Source organism: Urocitellus parryii, chromosome X (assembly GCF_045843805.1).
Source record: "Urocitellus parryii isolate mUroPar1 chromosome X, mUroPar1.hap1, whole genome shotgun sequence".
Classification (NCBI taxonomy): domain Eukaryota; kingdom Metazoa; phylum Chordata; class Mammalia; order Rodentia; family Sciuridae; genus Urocitellus; species Urocitellus parryii.
In genome coordinates this window covers 63,563,377-63,589,175 of record NC_135547.1, presented here as the reverse complement: position 1 = coordinate 63,589,175, position 25,799 = coordinate 63,563,377, and the positions used below count along the sequence as shown (strand labels likewise).

Sequence of the window (25,799 nt, the reverse complement as noted above, 5' to 3'; positions counted from 1 at the left end):
TTGTAGTGTGGGCTGTAGGCACAACAGTAAACAAGGACCAAGGGAATAGGAACAAATGAAAGCTTGCCACTATCCAATTAAGGAACAGAAAGACAGGGCATGTTGGAGAACATATGACATCCACTGTTGAAATGAGACAGTTTTCTTCTATTTTCTTTATTAAAAAAGTGACAGTTATAGATTTTATACTGTTGCTGTGTAGCACAAAGGCAAGAGTACATTCTTCATTTTTTTCAAAATGTACAAGGAAAGACTACCTCCTATCTGGGATAAAAAGGTGTTTCTTATTTTATATCATTAAGTTGTTCATGAAATTTTTGCTGAAATGGAGAATATTTACACAGCAAAGGTACCTAAATTATTACATGAACTCTAAGGTTCTGGGTTCCAGTACCCAGAAACAGAACTATTTTTCTAGAACAGTGGGATACCATTAATCCTGTCCAGGTGCAATGGAACGCTTGAATTGGCTGATCAGACTATGAATAATATATCACTGGATTTAACTCACCACCATAGTAAAGAGGGAAAAGTTTTCAAATTCACACTCATTGACCATGTGCATAGAGTCCTGGAAAGTCAAGTAGATGAGGAGACATGATAATATTCTAAATTCTAGTAAGGAGCCCTACACATCAGAGAAGCACTGTTTTTCATTTCTTTGTCACTGTATTGCATGAAGTTGACTGACTAAATTGAGTGTAGTAAGAAATAGTAAAACTTTAATATCTGAGGCAGTATACGGTATTATTAATAACACCATGTCAGCATTCTTCTTTCCATACTTTAATAGACTGCAGCATTGCCACACTGAACAAATGCTCAGAATATGCCAATTGTTGGAACTGCTTTTTTTTTCATGGAGCCTAACATAAACACAACTTTCTTTATTAAAGTTTCTTCATCAATGACAGCTGCCTTCAGGGTCTGACCAAGTGTCATTCTTCCAAGAAATTATTAAAGCTTTTCCCCAATACACTATCAGTCTCTGTAACAGTTACTGTAGAACTTAAGGTATGAATGCCAAGTTCTATAATGTTATCATTATTATCTTCTTTGTAAAGTGGAGAATTAGAGTTCAAGAAAGGCAATTGATCAGGTTAGGATCTCATAGGGAATTATTAGGGGTAAAAAGAACTTATGGCTTAGAACAATGCTGGCAACATTATTTTGATTTAAAAAATGGCCATTGATGTTAAAATACCTATTGATAATCTTACATTTCAATCAGAGTGTGACATATAGGCTTAAACCCTGAAATTCTTTACCATGTCAAATTGTTTTATGGACCACTTATCTTAATCAACTTCCCAAATAAGACTAATGAGAAAACAATGAAGAATTTTTAAAATTAAGAAACCAATGACACAATAGTTATCTTATATTAGGTAGACTAAAATTATTTCTGTAAATGAATCCATAAATATTTCATAATAAAAAAATCAATAATTTAAGAGATCACCTAGACTATTTTTATGCACTACCACTAGTGTCTTCTATATTTGAGACCATATTTTTAGGTTAATTATACCCCATATCCATTATGAAAGTCATGAAAATCAGTAGTGAATATTTTGGGTGCTGATTATATAGGGTAAAACATTTAGCAAAATGTTTATATCACTTTGTCTCTCTTTCAGCCAATTTTTTTCTATCCGTATGTTTGTTCATTGGCATTTTATCAAAGGAAAAGTAAAAGAGAAGGAGAAAAATAGAACACTGATTAGTTTATTTTATTATTTGCTTGTGGTCTTGGGGAAAGAACCTAAATAGGAATGAGATTATAATTAGAATAAAATGGAGTCTATATGCAATTCCCAGATGTAAGGAGACAGCAATAACTATAGCAGGTAAGTACTAGTTAACAGGACATGAAACTGAATTAAAAATATTCTATGAGATTTTGAGATCAATACTATGCTTCACATTATTGCATTGGTTGGACCTAAAATTCATGATACTGAACATGTAATGTACATGCTATTTTGAGCTTCCTGAATACTCTTCTAGTTTTAATTTTGTGCTTCAACACATCAGTTAATAATATAAAGATTTTTTTCTTTGAAGAAAAGTGGAATTATGGGATGTTAAATCTTTCCTCATGGAGATGTTGGGATAGAGTATGTATGTGCAGTCTTGCTTGGGTATAGGAGGTGAATTTATTTATACTTCTGACATTATTCACTGAATACAAATTTCTGGAACAGCTTCCTAAACAATGGTTACCTGACTCTCACAATATTGGTAGGACTTATCAGGCAGAAATCTGACTTATCAGACAGGAATAGCATGGAACTATATAAATCTGACAAATTTGGTATCCTTTAATATTAAATGGCACATTTAAAATCCATCTATAATTATTTTAAGATGAATTAATGATTATATAGATTTCACATAAAAATATGAGACAGAAAATGTAACTTGGAAGGTATTTATAAACAAAAATCCATAGCAAAAAAACAAGGGACATTTTATCTTAGAGTAGGGGACTGAAAGAGTTTACTTAAATTGAGAAAATTAAGTTATGCAGTCCGGTCAAAGAATTTCACAAAATAATTTCATAATTTCTTAGTGTTGAGCAATAGATCACATGATAGAAGATATTCAAACATTTGTGAATTCTGCAGAGGGCTTTCAGGCAACAAAGTTCCAGAAGAGAGGTAAATAAATGTCTCACTTTTTCATTCATAAAATTTCCCTAATATATGCCTCTCTAGTTAGGGTAGCCCTGTTTCTACAAACATTTTGAGGAATTTCCTTAAAATCAATTTAAAAATCAGTTTTCCCTACTTAAAGTGTGATCTGGAATTAATAAAATATGGAATCAATTATTTAAGTTTCCCACTATAGTGGCACAAAAATCTGAACTCCTTTTCTCAAGAAAACTGAAAAATGTCGTAAAGTAACAACCATTCTCCTCCATGTCAAACAGGAATATAAAGTAAAAAAAAAAAAAAAAAAAAAAAAAAAAAGATATGAAGAACCCAGTTGTGACATGCTATTTTACATCATGATGCATTTTAGCTTACTAGTCTCTTTGGGACCTACCTGTTGTTGTTCCTTATCTTCAGATTTCATAGCTAATATCAAGCTTCGAACAAAAGTCTGAAGTTTAAAGTATTTTTGCTTTTGAATCTCTAACTCATTTTCAATGAATCTGACTTCTTCATTCTGAGGGAGAAAACATCAAACAATAAAATTACCCTATGTTGGGCTGGGGTTGTGGCTCAGTCGTAGAATACTTGTCTAGCACGTGCAAGGCCCTGGGTTCGAACTTCAGCACCACATGAAAATAAATAAATAAAATAAAGGCATGGTGTCCAACTACAACCAAAAAAATATTTTAAAAATTACCTGATGTTAACATTAGAATGTACATGTTTGAAGCACAATAAAATTCTAAAAGCAACCAGATCATAGGGACAACAAAGAAAATAAACTGAAATATAAAGCACAATAGGAATTATCCTGTAACTCAAAGGCTTCCCTTTAAGCAAATCACCAACAAAAAACCCTGTACGTTTAAAAACCCATTCAAATAAATTCCAATAAGAGAAGTTGATATAAGACACTTCTTATATCAAACAGTTAGCATTTGCATTAGAATTAAGAATATGAGTCCAATTAGCCCTAAGAGGAACACCAGGTACAGCAATGCTGAATATATCATTCAGAAAGCCAAATACTGAAAACTAAAAAGATTGATTTATATTGAAGAGGGACTGTTATTACTAAATCTGTAAGTAGTTTGCTTAGCTCCCCACCATGAGGAGTCTGCTAAACCACGGAGAGTAGGAACATACCTCAACATTGTAAAAGCTATCTATGCTAAGCCCAATGCCAACATCATTCTAAATGGAGAAAAATTGAAAGCATTCCCTCTAAAAACTGGAATGAGACAGGGATGCCATTTTTAACTGCTTGTATTTAACATAGTTCTTGAAACACAAGCCAGAGCAGTCAGACAGAAGAAAGAAATTAAAGAGATACAAATAGGAAACTAAGAACTCAAACTGTCACTATTTGCCAATCACATTATTCTATATTTAGAAGATGCAAAGAATCACACCAGAAAACTCCTAGAACTAATAAATGAATTCAGCAAAGTAGCAGGATATAAAATCAACACCCATAAATCAAATGCATTTCTATACACCAGTGATGAATTCACTGAAAGAGAAAGTAGGAAGACTACCCCATTCACAATAGCCCCCACAAAAATAAAATACTTCAAAATCAATCTATGAAAAGAGGTGAAAGACCTCTACAAGGAAAACTACAGAACTAAATTAAAAAAAAAATTAAGAAGACTTTAGAAAATGGAAAAATGTCCCATGTTCTTGGATAAGAAGAATTAATATTGTCAAAATGGCCATACTACCAAAAGCACTATACAGATTTAATGCATTTCCCATGAAAATCCCAATGACATTCTTCATAGTACTAGACAAAGCAATCATGAAATTCATCTGGAAAAATAACAGATCCAGAATAGTCAAAGCAATCCTTAGCAAGAAGAGTGAAGCAGAAGGCATCACAATACCAGACCTTAAACTATACTACAAAGTGGCATGGTATTGGCACCAAAATAGACACGTAGACCAATGGTACAGAAAAGAAGCCGTAGAGAAAAACCCACATGAATACAGTTATTTCATATTAGACAAAAGTGCCAAATGCCTACATTGGAGAAAAGATAGCCTCTCTAACAAATGGTGCTGGGAAAACTAGAAATCCATGTGTGGCAAAATGATATTTAACTCCTATTTCTCACCTTGAACAAAACTCAACTCAAAGTGGATCAATGACCTAGGAATTAAACCAGAGACCCTGCACCTAATAGAAGAAAAAGTAGGTCTCAATCTTCATTATGTTGGATTAGGCCCTGACTTCCTTAATCAGACTCCTATAGAGCAAGAAATAAAATCACGAATCAATAAATGGGATGGATTCCAACTAAAATTCTCCTTCTCAGCAAAGGAAACAGTCAATAAGGTGAAGAGAGAACCTATAGAATTGGAGAAAATCTTTACCACAGATAACTCACGTAAGAGCACTAATCCCCAGGATATATAAAGAAGTCAAAAAACACAACACCCCCCCCAAAATAAATAAATAACCTAATCAATAAATGGGCTAAACAACTGAACAGACACTTCCAAGAAGAAGAAATACAATCATTCAACAAATATATAAAAACTGATCAACATTACTAGCAATTAGAGAAATGAAAATCAAAACTACTATAAGTTTCCATCTCACTCCAGTCAGAATGGCAATTATCAAGAATATAAGCAACAATAAGTGTTGGTGAGAATGTGGGGGAAAAGATACATTCATACATTGCTGGTGGGACTGAAAACTGGTGCAACCAATAGAGAAAGCAGTCTGGAGATTTCTTACAAAACTTAGAATGGAAACACCATTTGACCTATTCCACTCCCAGTCTGTATGCAAAGGACTGAAAATCAGCATACTACAGTGATGCAGCCATATCAATGTTTATAACAACTCAATTCACAGTAGTTAAACTATAGAACCAACCTAGGTGCCCTTCAACAGACGAATGGATAAAGAAACTATAGCATATATACACACAATGGAATATTACACAGTCTTAAAGAAGAATGAAATTATAATATATGCCACTAAATCAATGAAGCTGGAGAATATCATGCTAAATGAAATAAGCCAATCCCAACAAAACAAAGGAGGAATATACTTTCTCTGATATGTAGGTACTGATTCATAATTGAGGGTGGGGGCTATGTAAGAATGGAGGAAGTTTGGATAGGGCAGAGGGGAGTGAGAGGAGGGGAGGGGTATTGGGGTGGGAAGGATATTGGAATGAATAGGAAATTATTACCCTATGTACATGCATGATTGAACAGCTGGTGTGATTCTGCATTGTGTATACCCAGAGGAATGAGAAGTTTTGCTCCATTTGTGTACAATATATCAAAATGCATTCTGCATGTATAACTAATCAGAACACATTTAAAAAATAAAATAAAAAGGAAGAAAAATAAAATATCTCTTAATCTACCACTGTGAATCATTGATATGGGGATCAGTTTCTCTTCAGTATTTTTTAAAATTTACTTCAGAAAAGATACTAGTCTAGGATTTAGGGGTATTCTAGTGCTAGGTCTACTGATAACTGTAAACATGGTAGGCCAATTAACCACTCTGTCGGTTTACTCATCAGTAAAATACATATTATATTAATAATCCCAAACTTAACATTATAGTATTGAGGATTTTAAGACTCAAATAAGTTAATGGCCATGAAAGCCTTCTGAATGAATTTACTATCTAATTTACAGTAATTATGAAAATATATTTATAGCATAAGAGTACACAGATGCATCAATCAAACAGTACAGAAATAAACCCACACACACATGGTTGATTGATTTTCAATAAAGGTACTGAGGTGATTTAATGGACAAAGAAAACGTAGCCTTTTAACAAATAGTGGTTGAAAATGTAAATCCACATGAAAAAAAGTTATCAACCCTTACCTCATCTCATAAAAAAATATTTAATAAGAAATTGATATATACCTAAATGTGAAACCTAAAAATGTAGGACTACAGGAAAATTGGAGAAAAACTGTGACCTTTGGTAAGGCAAAAAATTCAGAAAGGACATAAATAGCATGAAACTTAAAAGACTTCATAATAATTTACTCATCAAATAACGCAGTAAAGAAAATAAAACACAATTCTTATGTTGGGAGAAAATATTTGCAATTCACATATCTGAAAAAGTACTCATATCCAGCATGCATAAAGAACTCTTAAATCCCAATTATAAACTGGGTTTAAATCCCAAATTATAGGCCAGGTAGATCCTGTAATCCCAGCAACTCCAGAGGCTGAGGCAGTAGGATCAAAAGTTTGAGGACAGCCTTGGTAACTTAGTGAGATCCTAACTCAACCTAATAAATATAAAGGACCAGGGATTAGCTCAGTGGTAGAATGCTCCTAAGTTAATTTCCCAGTATTGCAAAACAAAACAAAAACCATTTACAGAACCAGCAACAAACTAAAAAGCAGGCAATGCATTTGGATATATCAGTAAAGAAGATATATGAAAAATTATTGGCATGAAAATATATTTAATATAATTTTCCATTATGGAAATTCCAATTAAAACCACAATGAAGTACTACTACTAACATACTAAAATGGCTCAAGTTAAGAGAATTAATAATATCAAGTATTGGTGAGAATGTAGAACAACTAAAATTTTCATACATTGCTGGTGAGAGTATAAAGTGGCACATCCATTTGGATTTTTTTTTCAGTTTGATATAAATTCAATATATTAATTTTCATCCAGTAATTGTAATCTTAGATAGTTAATCAGGAGAAATGAAAACACATGTACCAAAATACTTATACACAAACATTTATAGCATCTTTTTTTTTTCATAATATTCCTTAACTGAAAACAGTCCAACCTTCATTAGCAAGTGAATAAACAAATTGAGGCAGTATTTACACAATTGTTTGCACTTGTCAAAATTCATTTAATTGTATAAAGAACTGATCTTTTTCTATGTGGAAATTATATATCAGTAAACCTGGTTAGAAATACAAGGAGTGTGGTGGCATGTACTAGTTACCATGGAGGCTAAAGCAAGAAAATAGGGAAACTTTGTCTCTTACAAAAAAATAAAAATAAAAAAAATAAGAGTTCTGGTGTGTAGCTCACTGGGAGAGAACATTCTTGACCCCCAGGGTTCAATCTCCGGCAAAACAAAAACAAAATCAAAACAAGACAAAGTAGCAACAACAAAACAAGAAACCCACAATAAATTCTGAACAAAAACACCCTTTCTTCCTCCTGTCTAACGATTTGTACACTTTGACTATCATTCATCTCCTCATTTCCTCACCTCTCAGTCTCTGAAAACCACCATTCTATTCTCTGCTTCTCTGAATTCAATTGTTTTATATTCCACATATAAGAAAGAACATGAAGTATGTCTTTCTGTACATGGCTTACTAATTGAAATTAATAATGGTCTCTAATTTCATTCATGTTTTGCAAAAGACAAAATTTCTTTGTTTATTTTTAACCTGAATAGTATATGTGGTGAGGTGAATATAGTAAATGATGATGTATTATACATTTCAAAATCACTAAGAGAACAAATTTCAGATGTACTTACAACAAAAATTGTATTTCAGGTGATGGATAATTTAAGTAGTTTTATATATATATATATATATATATATATATATATATATATATATATATATATAATTATTCTATATTTGATTCATAAATTATATTAACACTTTTGTACCTCACGGATATGTACTCAAAGAGTATAGCAGGATCTTTGACCTTGTTCAAATAGCTGCATAAAACACATTAAAATTAGCTAATTCTGGGCTGGGGTTGTGGCTCAGTGGTAGAGTGCCTGCCTAGCATGTGCAAGGTCCTGGGTTCGATCCTCGGCACCACATAAAAATAAATAATTAAAATAAAGGTATTGAGTCCAACTAGAACAAAAAATTTAAAAAAAAAATAGAAAAAGTAGCTAATTCTATGGTTATTTTGTTATTTCAATTGAGAGGATGCTGTGGTATTAATCACATTCAATCTGTGAACATGTTTATTGTACCATTTATTTTATCAGCTTAGTTTAGAATTTATTTTATTTGATAAAACTGCTTCCTTTTCAGATTATTTAATATCAAGTAAAACATCTGCACAACCTAAATTCCTATCCAGAGGCACTCTACAACAATCTAAGCTATAAGTAAGCATCATAATAAAATTCAACATGCTGCTGTCACAATACATTTTACTAATTCTAAACCTTTGTTTTTATTAGTCAGGGCATTGTCAGAGCAGCAGTATTAGTAAAGTGCTGACCAGGAGGACTTTTTGAATACAGGAGATAGCTATCATCATTATAGTGGTGTCTCCATTGAATACACAGTCCTGCTGTGCTGCACCATGGTCCATCAGAAACATTTTGAAAATATTTATTCCAATTTGCCAAAGTCACAAAGAATCTTTTGATATGCAGATCTCTAATTTTTCATGCAAATATTTCTTCTACTCAGTATTTATCAAATATTTCAAAAGCATAAACATTTAATACAGTTTTATATTATAGACATTTTCTTCACGGAGCTGTATTTTGCAAGCCTATTAAACACTTCCTAGATTACAATCTGTGATTTATGTGTACTTTAGAGGTTTTCCTTAGGAAATGGTGTGCTTGTGAGTGGAACTCGTAAGATAACACTGAATTTCACAAAACAAAACATAGCTTATTTTTCTTGTTAAAATCCTCCATTCATTCCTAGTAAGTTTTGTTGATACTTCTCCAAAATAATTAGGGAGCACCCAAGATTTCATGAAGATCAAAACTTAGGTGCTAGTTTATGATACAGCTAACTACTCATGCCTCACTTACTGTGCCCATCAGCTTGTCTCATAAACATTTTGGTTTAGTTAGAACTCCTAGCAATATGGATTTTTAGCGATGTATCTCAATCAGAAACTCCACTACACCCAAACTGAGTATTGATGGTTTTATAGTAATGATTATCAAATACACCATAGGGAATATTCTTTCAATATGGTACAATAAATACCAGGAATAAAAGATGGTTTCCATATGGGAAGAAGATTTTTAATGATACAGCTCCTGATCATATTTGATTTTATATAAATTAGCACTTGAATAATAGTATTGATATTATTTCACAATATAAATTTACTCATTCCTTCACTCACTCAGCAATTAGTTATTGAACATCTAAGTGCCAGGCTGTACAACTAGGTAACAAAAAATGAGTAAAATAAGGATTTGTCTTCAAAAAACGATGAATATACTTAAGAAATAAACAAAGTGATTTTAATCCTTAAATAATATTAGTAGGCATATGTAAATGGAAGATGGTACAACAATTTTCTCTGAAGTGTTTACTTTTCTAAACTGGGAAGTGTAAAGTCTGCAATTACAACTGATACAAGAGGTTTTATATAATTACTTTAGAATTTAGCTAACAATTCATAGGTGAGGTGAATGGAAATATTTACAAATAATTATTATAAAATGATATTTTTACATAGGTGTGTATCTTTGAGAATTAAAGAAAAAAGTTGGTGTGACATTGTGATATGTTATAAAGGATACCTTTAATGTCATAGGACTTCTTGTTCCCACAGCATCTACCAAAATGGAAATCACTGGATTACTATATGTCCTTTAGAGTTCAGTAAAAATGTTCATTGATATTTCTGGACTGGACACTCTGCTCTGCCTCCCTGATCTTCAGCTCCAAACCTTCTCAAGTGGACTGTCATCCCAGAGGGGAGAGGTCTTGGAAAGAATCCTCTGAGTCTTGAGCCCGACCCTATCTGACCTGTTTGAGAGTGCTAAGTAGAGCAAACTTAACAGCTGTGCAATCCAGGCTTCTCGTCTGTAGTTTCCATAGCCTGTGCCAAGTGGTGGCCTGCAGAGTAATTTTAATCCTTAACTTGGAATTTAGAAATATTATATGACCAAGTAGGATAGCATAGCATGATCTCTTATACTTCAGAATCAACAACTTTATGATCCTGTTAGCTGGAATACAGTTTAAATACAGGATTGTATTGTGCTCTTTGACCAAGTGGCAAATAAATTTCAAAAGACAATTTCCTTCTGTGTTTACAATGTTCAATATTTTAAAACCTGACATGTTATGAACATTTGGAAAACAGAATCTTTTAAGTGACATAAATTTCAATTATAGGAAAACTGAAAAGATTTTTGAGAAAATAACAGCTGTTGTCTTTTCTGATTAAATACTATTTTTGATAACATCTTAAGATTACTAGTCTCTGATGTGAACACTTGACAATATTAAAAAAAGAACTATTCTATTTGGAAAGAAGTACTATGTAGCCAGATTTTCAGAAGATTCCAAAGTTATCTAGTAAGATAGGATACTGACTAACAAAGGGATACCATTTATATGTCTATGCAGAAAACATTGACATACAGATTGATAGCTTATGTCAAAATTTATTAAAAACATAATTATGTATTGCACGTTGTCAAAGGAAGCCTTTCAGTTTAGTAACAAGTGACATTAAGAAAAGGTCATCTCCATTCATATTAATTCTCTATTTGCTTTGGGAATTGTTTTTAAACTTCTCTTAGAACTGGTATATTATCATATTTTTAAAGATGGTCTTCAGAAGAAGTTGCAATTCAAGATATGGTTATCAGGGATCACTAGAAAAAAATCTCTGCTTTACCTTTGATTTGTTTTTTAAGATGCAGTGTCACTGTGTCACCTACGCTGGTCTCCAACCCACGCACTCAAGTGATCCTCCCACCTAGTCTCTCTCCTGATTAGCTGGTACTACAAGTATATACCACCATACTCCACCACTAGTTAAAAAATGAACATTTGTTTAAAAAAGGCACTTCCATGAATTTCACGTTAACTACCTTGTTGTACATCAATATTTACACTTGGTCATCAAACTCTATAATAAAATAATATCCACTTAAACCAGCCACCAATTATTAATATATCCAGCACTCTGATTGATATTCAAGTTGCCTGAGATAATCAATGCAGAGCCCCAGAATGCTTAATCTTTAAAATGGGAGTAACATAGGTAATGTAAAAGTCTGCCTCATTTAATACCTTCTCCTAATAAATTCAGAATTTGAAAAATTAATTTTACCTTATAATCCAAGAGAGAATTCACTTGTTCTACTTCAGAATTACTTATCATGTCACTTTCTTCATCATCAATAATTTCTATTTTCTATAATACAAGTAGAGAAGTTTCTATAAATATTTATTAGATGATTTTCACTATATTCAACAATGTATAGAACACACATAATCAAGGTTAGGTTTAACAAATGAGTTATCTAGTCTAGGTTATCTGGAATAAATTAACTGCCTCCTCAGTGTTATTCAGTGATTTTGTGCCCCTTCCTTTTACTTTTAATTGATGACTGATTAGAATATAGAAAACTACTTTAATACTATTTAAAATAGAAAATTACTTTTCACAATATCCCTTAAAAAAAACAAAACAACAACAAAAACAGGCATTCAATTCTGCTTAAATAGCGCCCTCCAGCGACAGGGAACTCACTTCCTGTAAGGATAGTCTATTTTAATGGTAAACATATTATCAATAGGAAGCACTTTCTTTTTTATCTCCTCAGGCCTCTTTGTTACCTCTAATGTAAAATATCAACATATGGTGTATTCCAAAGGCAAATACAATTTTTAAAAATCACGAATTTACTTCACTCTATTAGCTAGACAATTGAAAGCAGATGTTTATGATGTAGTGATTAAAATTGCATGGTGATTTTTTTTCTTCATTAGACACTATGGAAAGGAGTGAGTAGGTGCAAAAGGCAAACAGAGAGAAAAAAAATGCCCTTAGCTTTGAAATGAAGAAACAACATAGCTTGTGCAGCATCTTGCACACAGTAGGTCCTAATTAAATAACTGTCCAAAGAATGAACAAAATTGCTCAGTCCTGATGAAAAGAATTGCCAATAAGCTATAAACATGAGGGTAACGCAAATTATCTAATCACATATATGTTTTTTTAAAAGCAAAAATCAAAAGAAAATATCAGCTCTAAATTTTTCTTTTGCATGTAAAAAAACATAGTTAAAAATTAAAAGCACCCTGAAACATTTAAACTCTTTAAAAAAGGGAAAAGATCAGCAAGACCTAGTCACTAGACAAGTCTTTTAAGAACAAGCACATTAATAGCAGCATGTTGTAGACAGAATTTGAAATTAGGCTTCCTACCCAGCAATATATATGGTGATTAAAAGTCACAAACAAACGTGGAATGATCATATTTGAAATATTGCCTACGAGGATATGATACCATTACAGGGTTTCTGACCTGCAGGCTTCTGAATCAGAAGGACAGCTGCAATGAAATTGCTTTCTACCGCTGCCTGGAGATGAATCTAATGTTTTGTTTTCTATTATAATCACTATAAACTTGGGACTTAATCATGTTGGCTCTCCCTAGACCTCAGCAATGATACTTTTTTTGATGTTTTTCATATTCTCTAACTATTTGCATTGGTTCTGGGAAAAAAAAAAAGGAGCTAAGCAATCCAGGAAGGAAGGCACCAAAGGCCACTGTATAGATTTGTGCATATAAATAGGTCTTATATGTCTGTGTGATTTGTCATCCATGAATAATTGGGGGCACTCCAAAGTTACAGGCAGAGGAGATCAACCTTTGAAAGTTTGGAGCTTTGTCTCTGAAAATCAATTGTTCTTGAAAAATTAGGTGCCTAAGTGACTGTGAGTCATTCCACGCAATGACTTCATTCATTATCTTCAAATGTCTGCTGCAAGGGAAATTCAAGGCAGGCTAAAAATGAGCATTTTTTTTTTCAGGAGTAAGAGGTTTTAATTTGTAAATACACGTATATAGCTTATATATTATGATTCAAATCTATATCAAAAGGAGATTATTAGTTGGTGCACTTTAGGAATATTAATGAAGTCTAAAATTCTAGAAAACTAATATTTTTTTTTACCTAATGAAAACATGACTTTGCCTCAAAAATCAAAGCTTTTTTTTTTTTTAGGAGTGTAACCTGTTGAATTTAGTGTTAGAAGTGTCAAACATAGACTTCAGCCAGGACAATAAAATGCAATCCTAAGCTACATCCTACATGTGAGTAACAATTTAAATATTGTAGATATTTAACAAACAAGAGCAAAACTGCATGTTGTATGTGCTTAATTTTTATTAAACAGATGTGGCAGGATCATAGGGACAAACAAATAATGTTGGTAATGTAAGGGTTAATTTTGATATCACAGTAATTTTGGAACAAAAAAAATCCATTATCGGGGCATACTTTTAATGACTGCAATCAAGCACAAAATACTGATTCAAAAGGGAAAAAATACACAATGACTTTTCCCATTCCCCTGTATGCATGATTTTGCTTAACACTGTCTTAATTTCTATATTATTTGATGGAGTCAAGTATAAACAAATGCTTCTAAAACAGCTGTTGAGGGAACCTTATTATATGTTTACATTTTCACAAAACCCAGATTAATCCACACACAGCCTGACTCTGCCTGCTGTTGAACTGTAATATTTTTGTTACTCCTTTACTATGATGTTTAAGGTGAGTAACAGAGTTCAATTTAAGTATAAAAAAGAAACAATTCTAAATATAGTATAGATAGGTATGGTCTACACAGAGAAATCAGAGTCAGAAATCCTGGGTCTGGGACACAAGTACCAGAACTGACAAAGGCTTCCTTCATGATCTCAGGCTAAACTCCATTCTATTTCTGCTTTCTGTCAAATGAGAAGAAATCTGCTACTTGCTAAGTATGTTAGAGAAAAATAAATTTTCATACATAAAGTATCATATTTACAAGTATTGTTTTTTATTTGAAATTCCCTAAATAAAACACGTTGAGGCATTTTAAATTTCATTTAGTAAGCATTCAAAGATATCATTCAAGCATATATAAGTTCATTAAAGAAGGCTGTTTTGCTTTGTGAAGTAGAGAAAAACATTATTCTGAAAAAGCTGATTCTGTCACCAACTGGAAATATGTCTTGAAATCCATCACGTAATGAGGAAAGAATTTCAAAGTGTACATACCACATTATCTGCGGATACTGCATGGTGGTCCTCCTCTTTCTGAGCCCTTGACTCATTTGGAACAATATCACTGGGCTCCTCTATAGGGGAAAAAAGGATAATTTCATTTTTCATACCTCAAAACTTAATATTGAGTGTGTTTTTTCTCAAGACCACTTAAATAATGTCTCTATTGTAAAAAGATACAGATGGCAAATTCACTTCACAAATGCTTTAATGGGCAATTCTACTTCTAACAATGTATCCTAAGGAAATAAGTGTGGATGGGTGCAAATACAAAGATAGTCTCTACAGTGCTATTTAAATAGAAAAAAAAGGAAGAAACCTATATCATTAGCAATGGAGACTGGGAGAAATCACTTGGGACCTATCTTTACAATAAATACTATAAAGCCACTAAAAATGAAATAGAAGAATAGTTAGCAACAGGGAAATTAATAACCATCTACTGTAAAATGAAAAAATAAAGGTGACCAAACCTACCATGTAGATACACATACTTTTAATTGGGTAAAGGAGGAAAAAATCATATTTTAATGGAGAGGAAAAAAAGAATGGCACTGTTTACATCAAAATATTACTGTTATTATCTCTGGACAGAGTTTTTTTCAATTTTCTTATTTTTCTTATTGTATATAAATATTTCTATGGGGAAAATTTATTGTTCATTACTATTGGAAAAATTATTAAAATCATTATCCTGTATATATGCTAAGAGAAAATACTGGCTAAAATATCCCCTAATCCCCATTTCCAGAGGGGTTATCACTGAGAGGTAGTATTACTTCTGTTTTTATTGTATTTACCAAATTTTTCTACAATGAAGATATATTCCTTTTCTTATTAAATTAAATATTTTACAATAGTGAAAGAAAAAATTTAGGAAAGAAAATAATGTAATTTTTTGGGAAAAAAACCCAACTTACTAAAACACTCTTCATGCTAAATTATGGAAAGTGGCTAATTCAAGGCACTGGGTGTCTACATATATTATTGCCCCTGTTTTATCTTTTAACCATTAGAAAAACAGGATAACAATGCCCCCCCCCCTTGGCCATGTCATTGAAATTATTTGGATATATATTAATAGATTTTCCCAGTTCTTTGGCAGTTGACATTTTATTTCACATTAGAAAGAATAACAAAAATATCAGCCCTCCCAAATTTTTTTCTGAGCCCATTCCTTCCCATGTAAACATATGTAAGAGTGTCTTATATGAGCATAGGGATGATTAATAGGAAATCATGTAGAATCCAGGAACTCACTTAGGAGAATTCTATGAGAGAATTCAAGTTGAAGAAATCCAGGAAAACTTTAGCAAGAGTTCTAATATGAAGTCTACTATAAATTTGATTTAATCTTTTTTCTGTCTCTTACTAGGTCTATTTTAAAAATAAATTTTAGGCTCTTGGGTGTAGCTCAGTGGTAGATTGCTTGCCTAGCATATGTGAGGCACTGGGTTTAAGTCTCAGCACTGCATTTAAATAAATAAAATAAAGGTCCATTGGCAACTAAAAATATTTTAAAAATCTTATTGTGTATACTTCTGGTATACAACATGATATTATAATGCACATGTATATAGTAAAATGGTTAGTTTACTGAAAGAAATTAATATATCTATAGTTTCATATAGTGAAACCCTTCCAGGAAATAGCAGCTATAAACATTTAGCAAAACCCCTGAATACAATCCACTATCATTAGTGATAGTCCTCATGTTTTACAATAGATCTTTCCACTCATTCATCATACATACTTGCTGCTTCACATCCTTTAACTGAAGTCGTCCCATTCCCCGTCTCTATTCTAATACTAATTTTTATTTTCTACTTCTATATATTTGATCTTCTTTTTTCCTTAAAATTTGCTACAACGTGGTTGGACTTAAAAGATGTTATTCTAAGATAAACTAGTCAGGAAAAAAATTACACGATCCCATTTATATGTGGAATCTAAAAAAAGTCAATTTAAATTTAAAAAATAGAATGATTCCTAGACAAAGGGACAGTAAACCTATTCATTATTTAGACATTTCAAATCATAGACCTTTAAAGTCCTACTAAATTGGCAACTAAATGAAATGAAAGGAGGAAAATTTTTCATCAGCTTTAGCTGCAGAGTTGGTGGTCTCAGAAGAGGGGTTATATTGCTTATCAACAAGATCATTATTGGTACTATTCCTTATAGGTTTGCCATATATTCCTGTTCTCATTTACTTGTAACTTTGTGCACAGTTTTGCTCTACTGGCAACATTTTTATGCATGGTTTGATTATTTTAGAAGACTTAAGTAAAAACTATTTTGAGGATTTCTAAATAAAAACGTGAAGTGATGCATTGAATAAGAAAGGTTTTCTTTTACATTGTGAAAGTTTGGAAAATAAACATTGTTAATAAGTCTGATTATTAAGACAAGCAGCTCTGCTAACTGGAAAATAAATAAGCAGAATTGTTAATGAGTTACAACTCTAGAGGGCACTCTATGATGTGGCTACATACTCACACTAGGGAATTGTATGCCAAATTATTTTTCATGTGCACAACCACATAATAGATAGAGCAGAAAAAGGCTTTGCTGCAAAAATTAATATTATAGATGCTAATTGTTCCCAAACTTTAATCACTTTGCTCCTCAGAATAGTACAAAACATTCAAAATTTCTTAACCATCAATATATGTTTTAGAAAATAGAGAACTTGAAATTAGGAAGCTCATTCATCCAAGCATTCCTTTTGCTGAAGTTCACAGTTTGTGGAGGGATGAACTAGGAGGATTTAAAAAATTTTAGTCCCAACCATATCTCCCTTTTCTTCATCCCTGCACAGGGATAGCTAAAGGAAGTCAAAGAGGGGAAAGTAGGAGATAGAATACGGATGTTAGAGGTAAGCCAGAAGTTCTGTGTTAGGGACATATCAGCACCTCAGAGATAAAGGAATGGATTTGAAACTGTGAAAAGATCAGCAACATAGCAGCATTTTTTGACTCCAGCAAAACCTGCCTTTAACTGCAATTAAAAAGTCTTGTTTGTTATGAAGATATTTTAGAAAATTTTATAGCATTTTTATTATTTTAACGTGTAATTTGTAAGCACATATTTAAAGATATCTTTCTCTTTTTATAAATCCTATTGAATCACTAGATGTGTTATAAGGACTTTGAATTTCAGTTGCTAGATTTTTGAAATGGTATGATCGGTTACTCTAATCATTCTGTATGTATATGTCTAAGAGTAAATTAATAAAATTCTCAAAGTAGACATACATCTAACTGCATTCTCATAAACTGTAACAGAATATGGTTAGCATATTTAAAGGTTTGATATTAGTTTAAACCAGATGATACAATTAACTTAATCATCACAAAATGATCACAGTCAAACCAATCAGATTAGTATTCTCCATCAGCAAAATGAGGAAGAGAATAGAAGTAGTAGTAAACTGCACAAAAAGGGGCTCTTTTCTGTATTTGAAAATGCTTTTCTGTTGCAATTTCTGATGAGAATGAAAAGGTTATCATGCAGCTGTGAAAAATAAGCCGCCGAGAGAAATTCTAGGCAATCGCACTTCTCGTCAAGTGTTTTTTGATTCATACATTAAATTCTCTCTCTCCTCTTTCTCATTAGGTCCTGATTACTATGCCAGCTGTCTAGAGAACATGCTATTATATGACAAAGAATGCCAGTGTAGGAGCAATGGTTTATTAAAAGTGGACCATTACAGAGGGCTTTAAAATTAACTTTCACTTTTTTTCCATTAACTGCCTTTTTTTCTAAAATTCCCTTATAGGTGGGGGAGTGGCAGTTAAGGAATAAAAATCCACCTAGGGGCTTCTGAACTTTATCAGAATATTTCCTCACAGCCTTTCCCACCCACTCTCAGAAAGACACAAATCCCTGTTTCCCCACTCGCCTTCAACTAGCTGCCAGACATTATGTTCTAAAGAGCCTGTCATGAATCACTGGGAATTTCCAAGTATCTCCAGGACTGAGAGAAGACAAAATTGTGTTTAATGAACCCACTATCTTAGAAATAAAGGGATGAGAATTGATAAAATGCTTCTTTTTTAAAATTTGGTGCTTTTTAAATCTGCTTCACAATTTCCTTGTATATTAAATTCTGTTACCATCTTCACCAATATCAGTAACAATGGGGAAAAGAGTGGGAAAGAGAGATAAAGAGGGAAAGAGAGAAACTTGAATATTCACATTTATAAATTGATAACATTTTAAACATCTGGTCTTGAAGTACATAGCCCTCTCAACAGTGACAGCTTTTCTTTCCCTTTTATTACTTAACCTACTGCAATGTTAAACTTCTGCCAGTGCATGTATTAATTGCTTTTTCTAAGAATCCCTTAAAAACAGATTCAATGGCCTCTCCATTCTACTCAATGTCTGCGAGATCACTGAAATAATAATGACCACTCTTCTTTCTGAAATCTTCCTTTTTCCTTTGTCTCCTGTTTCTGAATGATCTTTTAATGACTTCTTTTATCTTCTCTAGTCCCCAAATCTGAATTTTTCTCAACACACAGTCCTTGCCCATTGTCCTTTACTTTTTTTTCTTACTTAATAAATCTTCTATTTTTTTTTTTTTTTGGTCTAGGAGTTTTTGGCTTTGGTGTGGGTGATTCAAATATTTCACATATCTTAACCTTGCTTCTGAGTTCCAGACCATAGTATCTAAGAGCTTGCTGGACAGCTCTATAAAACTCAATAAATGCAAACCAGAATTAATATTTATATAATACCTTATCCATTTTATGCAATGCTAATAAAGTACTAAATGGGTTTTGAAGATGAAATTAGGAAAAGGTAAAAATTAAACAATTCTAAATTTTATTCAGAAGAATCAAAGTACCCCAAGAGCTAAGAATAACAAGAATCCTACCAGATTTTGAGACATTTTATAAAGCCACGTTGTAAATAGTCAGATCGACGTAACACAAGAGGAACTTCAGAATTTTACCTAGTGTGTATATTTGTATGGGTTCATGCATATGTATGTATGTATTTTTGTATGTATGCATATAAATGTATGCATATTTGACACAAAGCTACACTTAAGCACACTGGAAAAAAAGATATATATTGTTTAACAAATAGTGCAGAGATAACTATTTACATCTTTGAAAATATAAAATTAGGCATTTTCCTAACACGCATTAAGGCAAAATAAATTATAAGTGAAATAAATATGAATATGTAAAAATAATACTATAAAATATCAGAAGCAAAGATAGAGGTATATTTGCATAGTTGTATCACAAGAAAAAATGACAACCACGTCAGGAATCATAAAGGAAATATTGGTAAATCTGACAATATTAAATTACAACAAAAATTCTGACATCAGAAAAACATCATAAACAAAATTAAAAGGCAAATGATGAACTGGAAAATGTCAATGTATGAGTGTCAGTATCCTGAATAGGACTCAATGAAACAAAACAAACAAAATGGGCAAATACATTATTCTCCTTGTTTCTCAATCACAGATGCAAAATTATTATAGATTGTATGATTCCATTTATTTAAAATATGCAGAGAATGCACATTTATGTAGTCAAAACCAGATTAGTAGTTCCTAAAGCTGAGGATGGAAGGGGATATTGACTGAAAATGGGCTTTTTTGAGTGATGAAAATGATCTAATATTAGATTCTAGTTATAGTAATGGTTTTAAATTCAATAAAATAATTGAATTGTACACTTAAAATGGATGAATTTTATGAAATTTAAATTAAACATTAATAAAAGTGTTAATAAAAGTAGCATTAGTATTATTTCCATGGTTGAAGTCAAATGAAATACACTTCTCATGGACAAATGATTCCATGGTATTATTTGTAGTTTCATTTAAGGAAATACTGAGAGGTTTTTAAAGACAATCCAATCTAGTTTCCTTCTGCAAGTGAGTAAACTAAAGCCCAGTGGATTAAATGATTTGCCTGAAGTCATATAATCAGATAATGGAAAAGATAGGCCTTGCAAGCACCCAGTTTGCTACACACCAAGCCTGTTGTTCATTATGTTGTACCATACTCCCTTGCATTACAGTGTATTTTAGTGCTCTAATCTAAATTGACCAGAACTCCAATAAAATAAAGATAATCATTTATTTAATTATAATATATGAATTATTGAAATAAATAGCATTTTATTGTGTAGGATATCATTTTTGTGGTAGATGACTGCTACTTGTGTGAGTTGATGTGGGAGACTCTTTAATGGAAACATTAAAAATGAATCTCTTTCTTTACAAATTCTTGGTCAAGTGTTTTGAAAACTCTAGATTTGAGGTGCAGTGAGCCAAAAAACAGAAAAATGCATCAGATTTCTAAAGGCTATTATTAGGAGGTGTAGCAAGCACATAAAGTACCTTGAGAGCTTCCTTCGGACAAACAGATGGATACTTCATCATTTCTGTCATTATCCTCTCCTATTTCATGCCCAGCTTCCTCTCCTTGTGTGAGTGCAGACAAAGAAACAGATTCGGGCTGCTCAGAGAAATCAGCAGGGCCTCCTCTTGGAGGTGGAACTTCAATCCCCATTAAACGGTATTTCCTTCGTCGATTCCCAATCCAAGTCTTTATAAAAAAATAAAAGAGGGAGTTTTATAAATGTAGAAAACTTAGCAGTCTGGCCATGAAAAATGAATAGATGCTACATAAAATTTGAATAAAAAGAATAAACAGGTACAGAATAATGAATTTATGTCAATAAGCTAAAATAAAAATAATTTTGTTTTATTTCAAAAGAGATTATTAGCACAAGCAGGATATTTATCTAAATATTCAGATTTTAGGACAATATACAATCTAATAGAGATCACTTTGTTTCTGTTTTTACCTTATTTCTGAGGAAATCAATTCACCAAATCTCTCAAAAGTGAATTGGCTCTTGTTTTTTCCAAAATAAATAAATAAATAAATAAATAATAAATAAATAAATAAATAAGGCTATTACTTTAGTTCTATATTCCTATAGTTCAAATGCCATTTCCACTTTTGTTCCTTCTGGGTAAAAATGTGCTCTTTATTGCTCTGTATTCTAAAAATTTAATTTTATTGTATTTAGAATCAATTTTTGAAACATGTTGAAATAATTTTAGAATCAAAAAACATTTCAAAAATAGGTCTCGTGTGATTTTTTTTCACTCCATTTCCTCCAAATTACAATATTATAGCACAATATCAAAAGCAGGAAATTGATACTGTACACTACATACATATAGTTCTATGTTCTTTTATTATACCATAACTTTATCCCTTCCCACTATCCTTGACTTTTGGCAACCACTAATCTATTGTCTACTTCTGTATCTGTTTCAAGAATATTATATAAGTGGAATCATACAGCAGTAAATCTTTTAAAATCAGCCTTTTTTTCCCATTCAGCATAATTCCCTGGAGAGTCATTTAAGTTGTATCAGTAGTCCATTTTGTTTTACTGCCAAGTGGTATTCCATGGTATGTATGTACCAAAGTTAATTTAATCTTTCAGCTGTTGAAGGACACATGTTGTATTCAGTTTTTGGCTATTATATATAAAGCTATTATGCACACTCATGAATAGGTTTTTGTGCAGACATAAGTTGCAATTTTTTAAGGGCAAATGAATAAGAATACAATTTTGGGATTATATGTTAGATTATATAAGAAACTGCCAAATTGTTTTCTAGTGGAGCAATGCCATTTTACATTACTATTGGCAATGTATGAGATATCCAACTTTTCAGCTTTCTTGCCCATATTTACTGTTGTCAACAATTTTTTAAAAATTGGATGTTCCCAATCATGTGTGTAATGAAGGCTCATCATGTTTATCCTTCCTTCCTTCCTTCCTTCCTTCCTTCCTTCCTTCCTTCCTTCCTTCCTTCCTCCCTCCCTCCCTCCCTCTTTCTTTCTTTCCTGAGGATTGAACCTAGGGTCTTATGCATGTTAAGCAGACACTCTACCACTGACATTCATTGAGTTCTTAATTTGGTTTTTCTAATTGGTAGTGATGTTGAACATCTTTCCATGTGCTTATTTGCCATCTGTATATCCTCTTCAGTGAAATTTCTCTTCATTTTCTAATTGAAGTTTTTGATTGAACACACAAGAGAGTGTAATTCTCTATATATGAGTTCTTGGTCAGATATGTGGTTGACAAATATTTTATCCCAATCTTTAGCTTATTTATTTCCTCCTAGTCTTCCACAACAGAAAATTAAAAACTGCTTTAAAATAAAAACAACAGGAAAAATTGATAAGTATCTAGCAAGACTGGCAAGGAAAGAAAAATAAAATAAAACTTAATATCAGGAATGAACCAAAGAATGTCACTATAGACTTTGCAGACACGAAAGGAATAACAGAATAATAAAAACAACTTTACCCACACAAATATAATGGTTTAGATGAGATGAAATAATCTATTGAAAAGCACAAACAGACGCAACATAAAATAGTTAAAATTATAATGCTATTTTCAAAAAACAAATTCTGAGGTATAAACTTAACAAAATGTGTATAAGATTTATATGCTAAAAATTACAAAACACTGATGAAATAAGAATGTTTCTAAATATATAGAGAAATATTATGTGCTAACAGATTAGAAGACTCAGTGTTCTAAAGATGTAAATTCCTCCTAAAATGATATGCAGGATTAGCAAAATTAGAAAGTTTAACAAATCATAAGGGTAAACTCTCATAAATGGCATTAATGCTTTTACAATGAAACCCCAGAGAGCACCCTCACCCCTTCCATCATTTGAAGTTACAGCAAAAACACCACTATCTGTATAGTCCTGTACTGGACACAAAATATGCTAGCACATTGACCTTGGATTTCTCTACCTTTATAAGTGTGAGAAAAATTAATTCTGTTGCTTATAAGCCACCCAGTCTCTAGTATTTTGTTGTAGCCACTTGTGGTGGTTAATTTTATAGGCTAACTTAATTGTGCTAAGGGATACCCAGATAGCTAGTAAAACAATATTTCATGTGTTTCATGAGGATGAGCTGTAAGACATTAGTATTGGAATAGGTAGACTGAGAAGTTAACTCTTTGATAAGAGGGAGGGCATCAGCCCAATCACTGAGAGCCTTAAGTTTCCATATTACCTTTGCATAAAAACTCCAGGAATATGGAACTGTGCAAGTTTACTAAGTCCAGTATTTGCACAGTTTTATTTAAAGTTTCTCATTCTTAAACTGATTCAATATTTATTTTCTTTTTTCTTGTTGGCAATGTTTCCATTTCTTTCCTCCAGATTTTCTTCAGCTCAATCTCCCTATACATTCCAGCTATTCTAGAGTATATTTTCTTTGTTTCAAATTAAACACTCTTAATTTTGAAATACACAGTTTTAAAATAATTTTGTATGATACATTAACAAGTTATTTTGTCACTATGGGCCTCGAGCTCCTTATGTGCAAAATCAGGGAACTGGTTTCCAACTCTTGTACTTTCCTGACTATAAATGTAGCTCTGAGGTGGTAATACATCTGTAGATTAACACAATATATTTTCTACCAGAATTTCTATGTATTAACATCAAAATATAATGGGTATTAAAATGAGTACCATCAGATCCCATACATTTCCAAGCACATCTCTGTTAAATAATATGAACCTATATTTCAAACTTTTAGTGTAAATATATGTTACTATATATTTGGTAATCTGTGCATGATATATAGAGTATATCTTTTTGTTAGAAATTCATTCACTAGGGCTGGGGATGTGGCTCAAGTGGTAGCGCACTTGCCTGGCATGCATGGGGTGCTGGGTTCGATCCTCAGCACCCATAAAAATAAAAAATAAAGATGTGTCCACCGAAAACTAAAAAATAAATATTAAAAATTCTCTCTCTTTTTCTCTCTGTTAAAAAAAAGAAATTCATTCACTAATTCCACAAATAGTACAAAGCAACTATTATGTACCAAGCACTGTTATGGTGCTGGGGATATGGTGGTGAACATAATAGGCAAATCTGTATTCTGATGGATATTGAACTTAAAAACTACAAGTGATTATAATGAACAAATACATAAATATAAATATAAATTACAACTCTTGAACAAGTGTTACAAAGACAAAGAACCATCTAAAATATTAAAAGACAATGACATAGTGTAGCAAAGTCTTTTTCAAAATTACCTGATCATAAAAATTATGATTGGAGGAGGTTTCTCAAAAAACCAAAGATAGAACTTCTGAATGACCCAACCATACAACTCCTAGATGTATGTATAAATAAAGCAAGTAAAATCAGCATACAAAATAGATACCAGCACAACCATGTTTATTGTTAGCACTATTCACAGTAGTCAAGATATGGAATCTAGATAGGTGCTTGTCAAATGATGAGTGGATAAACAAAATATGGTATTTAGACACAATGGAGTATATTCAACTATCAAGAAGAATGAAGCTTCTTTACAGTAAAGGAAACTATCAATAATGTGGAGAGAGCCTTCAGAGGGTGAGAAAATATTTATCACATACACATCAGATAGAGCACTAAACTCCAGGATATATTAAGAACTCAAAAAGCTAAGCACCAAAAAAAAAAAAAAACCCAATCAATAAATGGGCCAAGGACCTGAACAGACACTTCTCAGCAGATCATATACAATCAATCAACAAATATATGAAAAAATGTTCATCATCACTAGCAATTAGAGAAATGCAAATCAAAACCATTCTAAGATTTCATCTCACTCCAGTCAGAATGGCAGCTATTATGAAGACAAACAACAATAAGTGTTGGCAAGGATGTGAGGGAAAAGGCACACTTATACACTGCTTGTGGGGCTGCAAATTTGTGCAGCCAATATGGAAAGCAGTATGGAGATTCCTTGGAAAATTGGGAGTGGAAACACCATTTGACCCAGCTATCCCTCTCCTTGGTCTATAGCCAAAGGACTTAAAAACAGCATACTACAGGGACACAACCACATCAATGTTTATAGCAGTACAATTCACAATAGCTAAACTGTGGAACCAACCTAGATTCCCTTCAATAGATAAATGGATTAAAAAAAAATGTAGCATATATAAACAATGGAATATTACCCAGCAATAGAAAGAGAATAAAATCATGGCATTTGCAGGTAAATGGGTGGCATTGGAGAAGA

The 25,799-nt window shown here is 32.2% G+C and overlaps 1 protein-coding gene across 1 annotated transcript in view; it reads right to left on the bottom strand.

Moving 5' to 3' along the window:
- The window catches only part of Hdx (highly divergent homeobox), an 80,446-nt gene that overhangs the window by 990 nt on the left and 53,657 nt on the right, over positions 1-25,799 (bottom strand). The window contains exons 5-8 of the mRNA XM_026410544.2: positions 21,050-21,257; positions 14,669-14,748; positions 11,722-11,805; positions 3,052-3,174 (exon numbers count right to left, since the gene is read on the bottom strand). Of these exons, the coding sequence (XP_026266329.1) occupies positions 3,052-3,174; positions 11,722-11,805; positions 14,669-14,748; positions 21,050-21,257 (495 nt within the window). The remainder of the gene's footprint in view (positions 1-3,051; positions 3,175-11,721; positions 11,806-14,668; positions 14,749-21,049; positions 21,258-25,799) is intronic.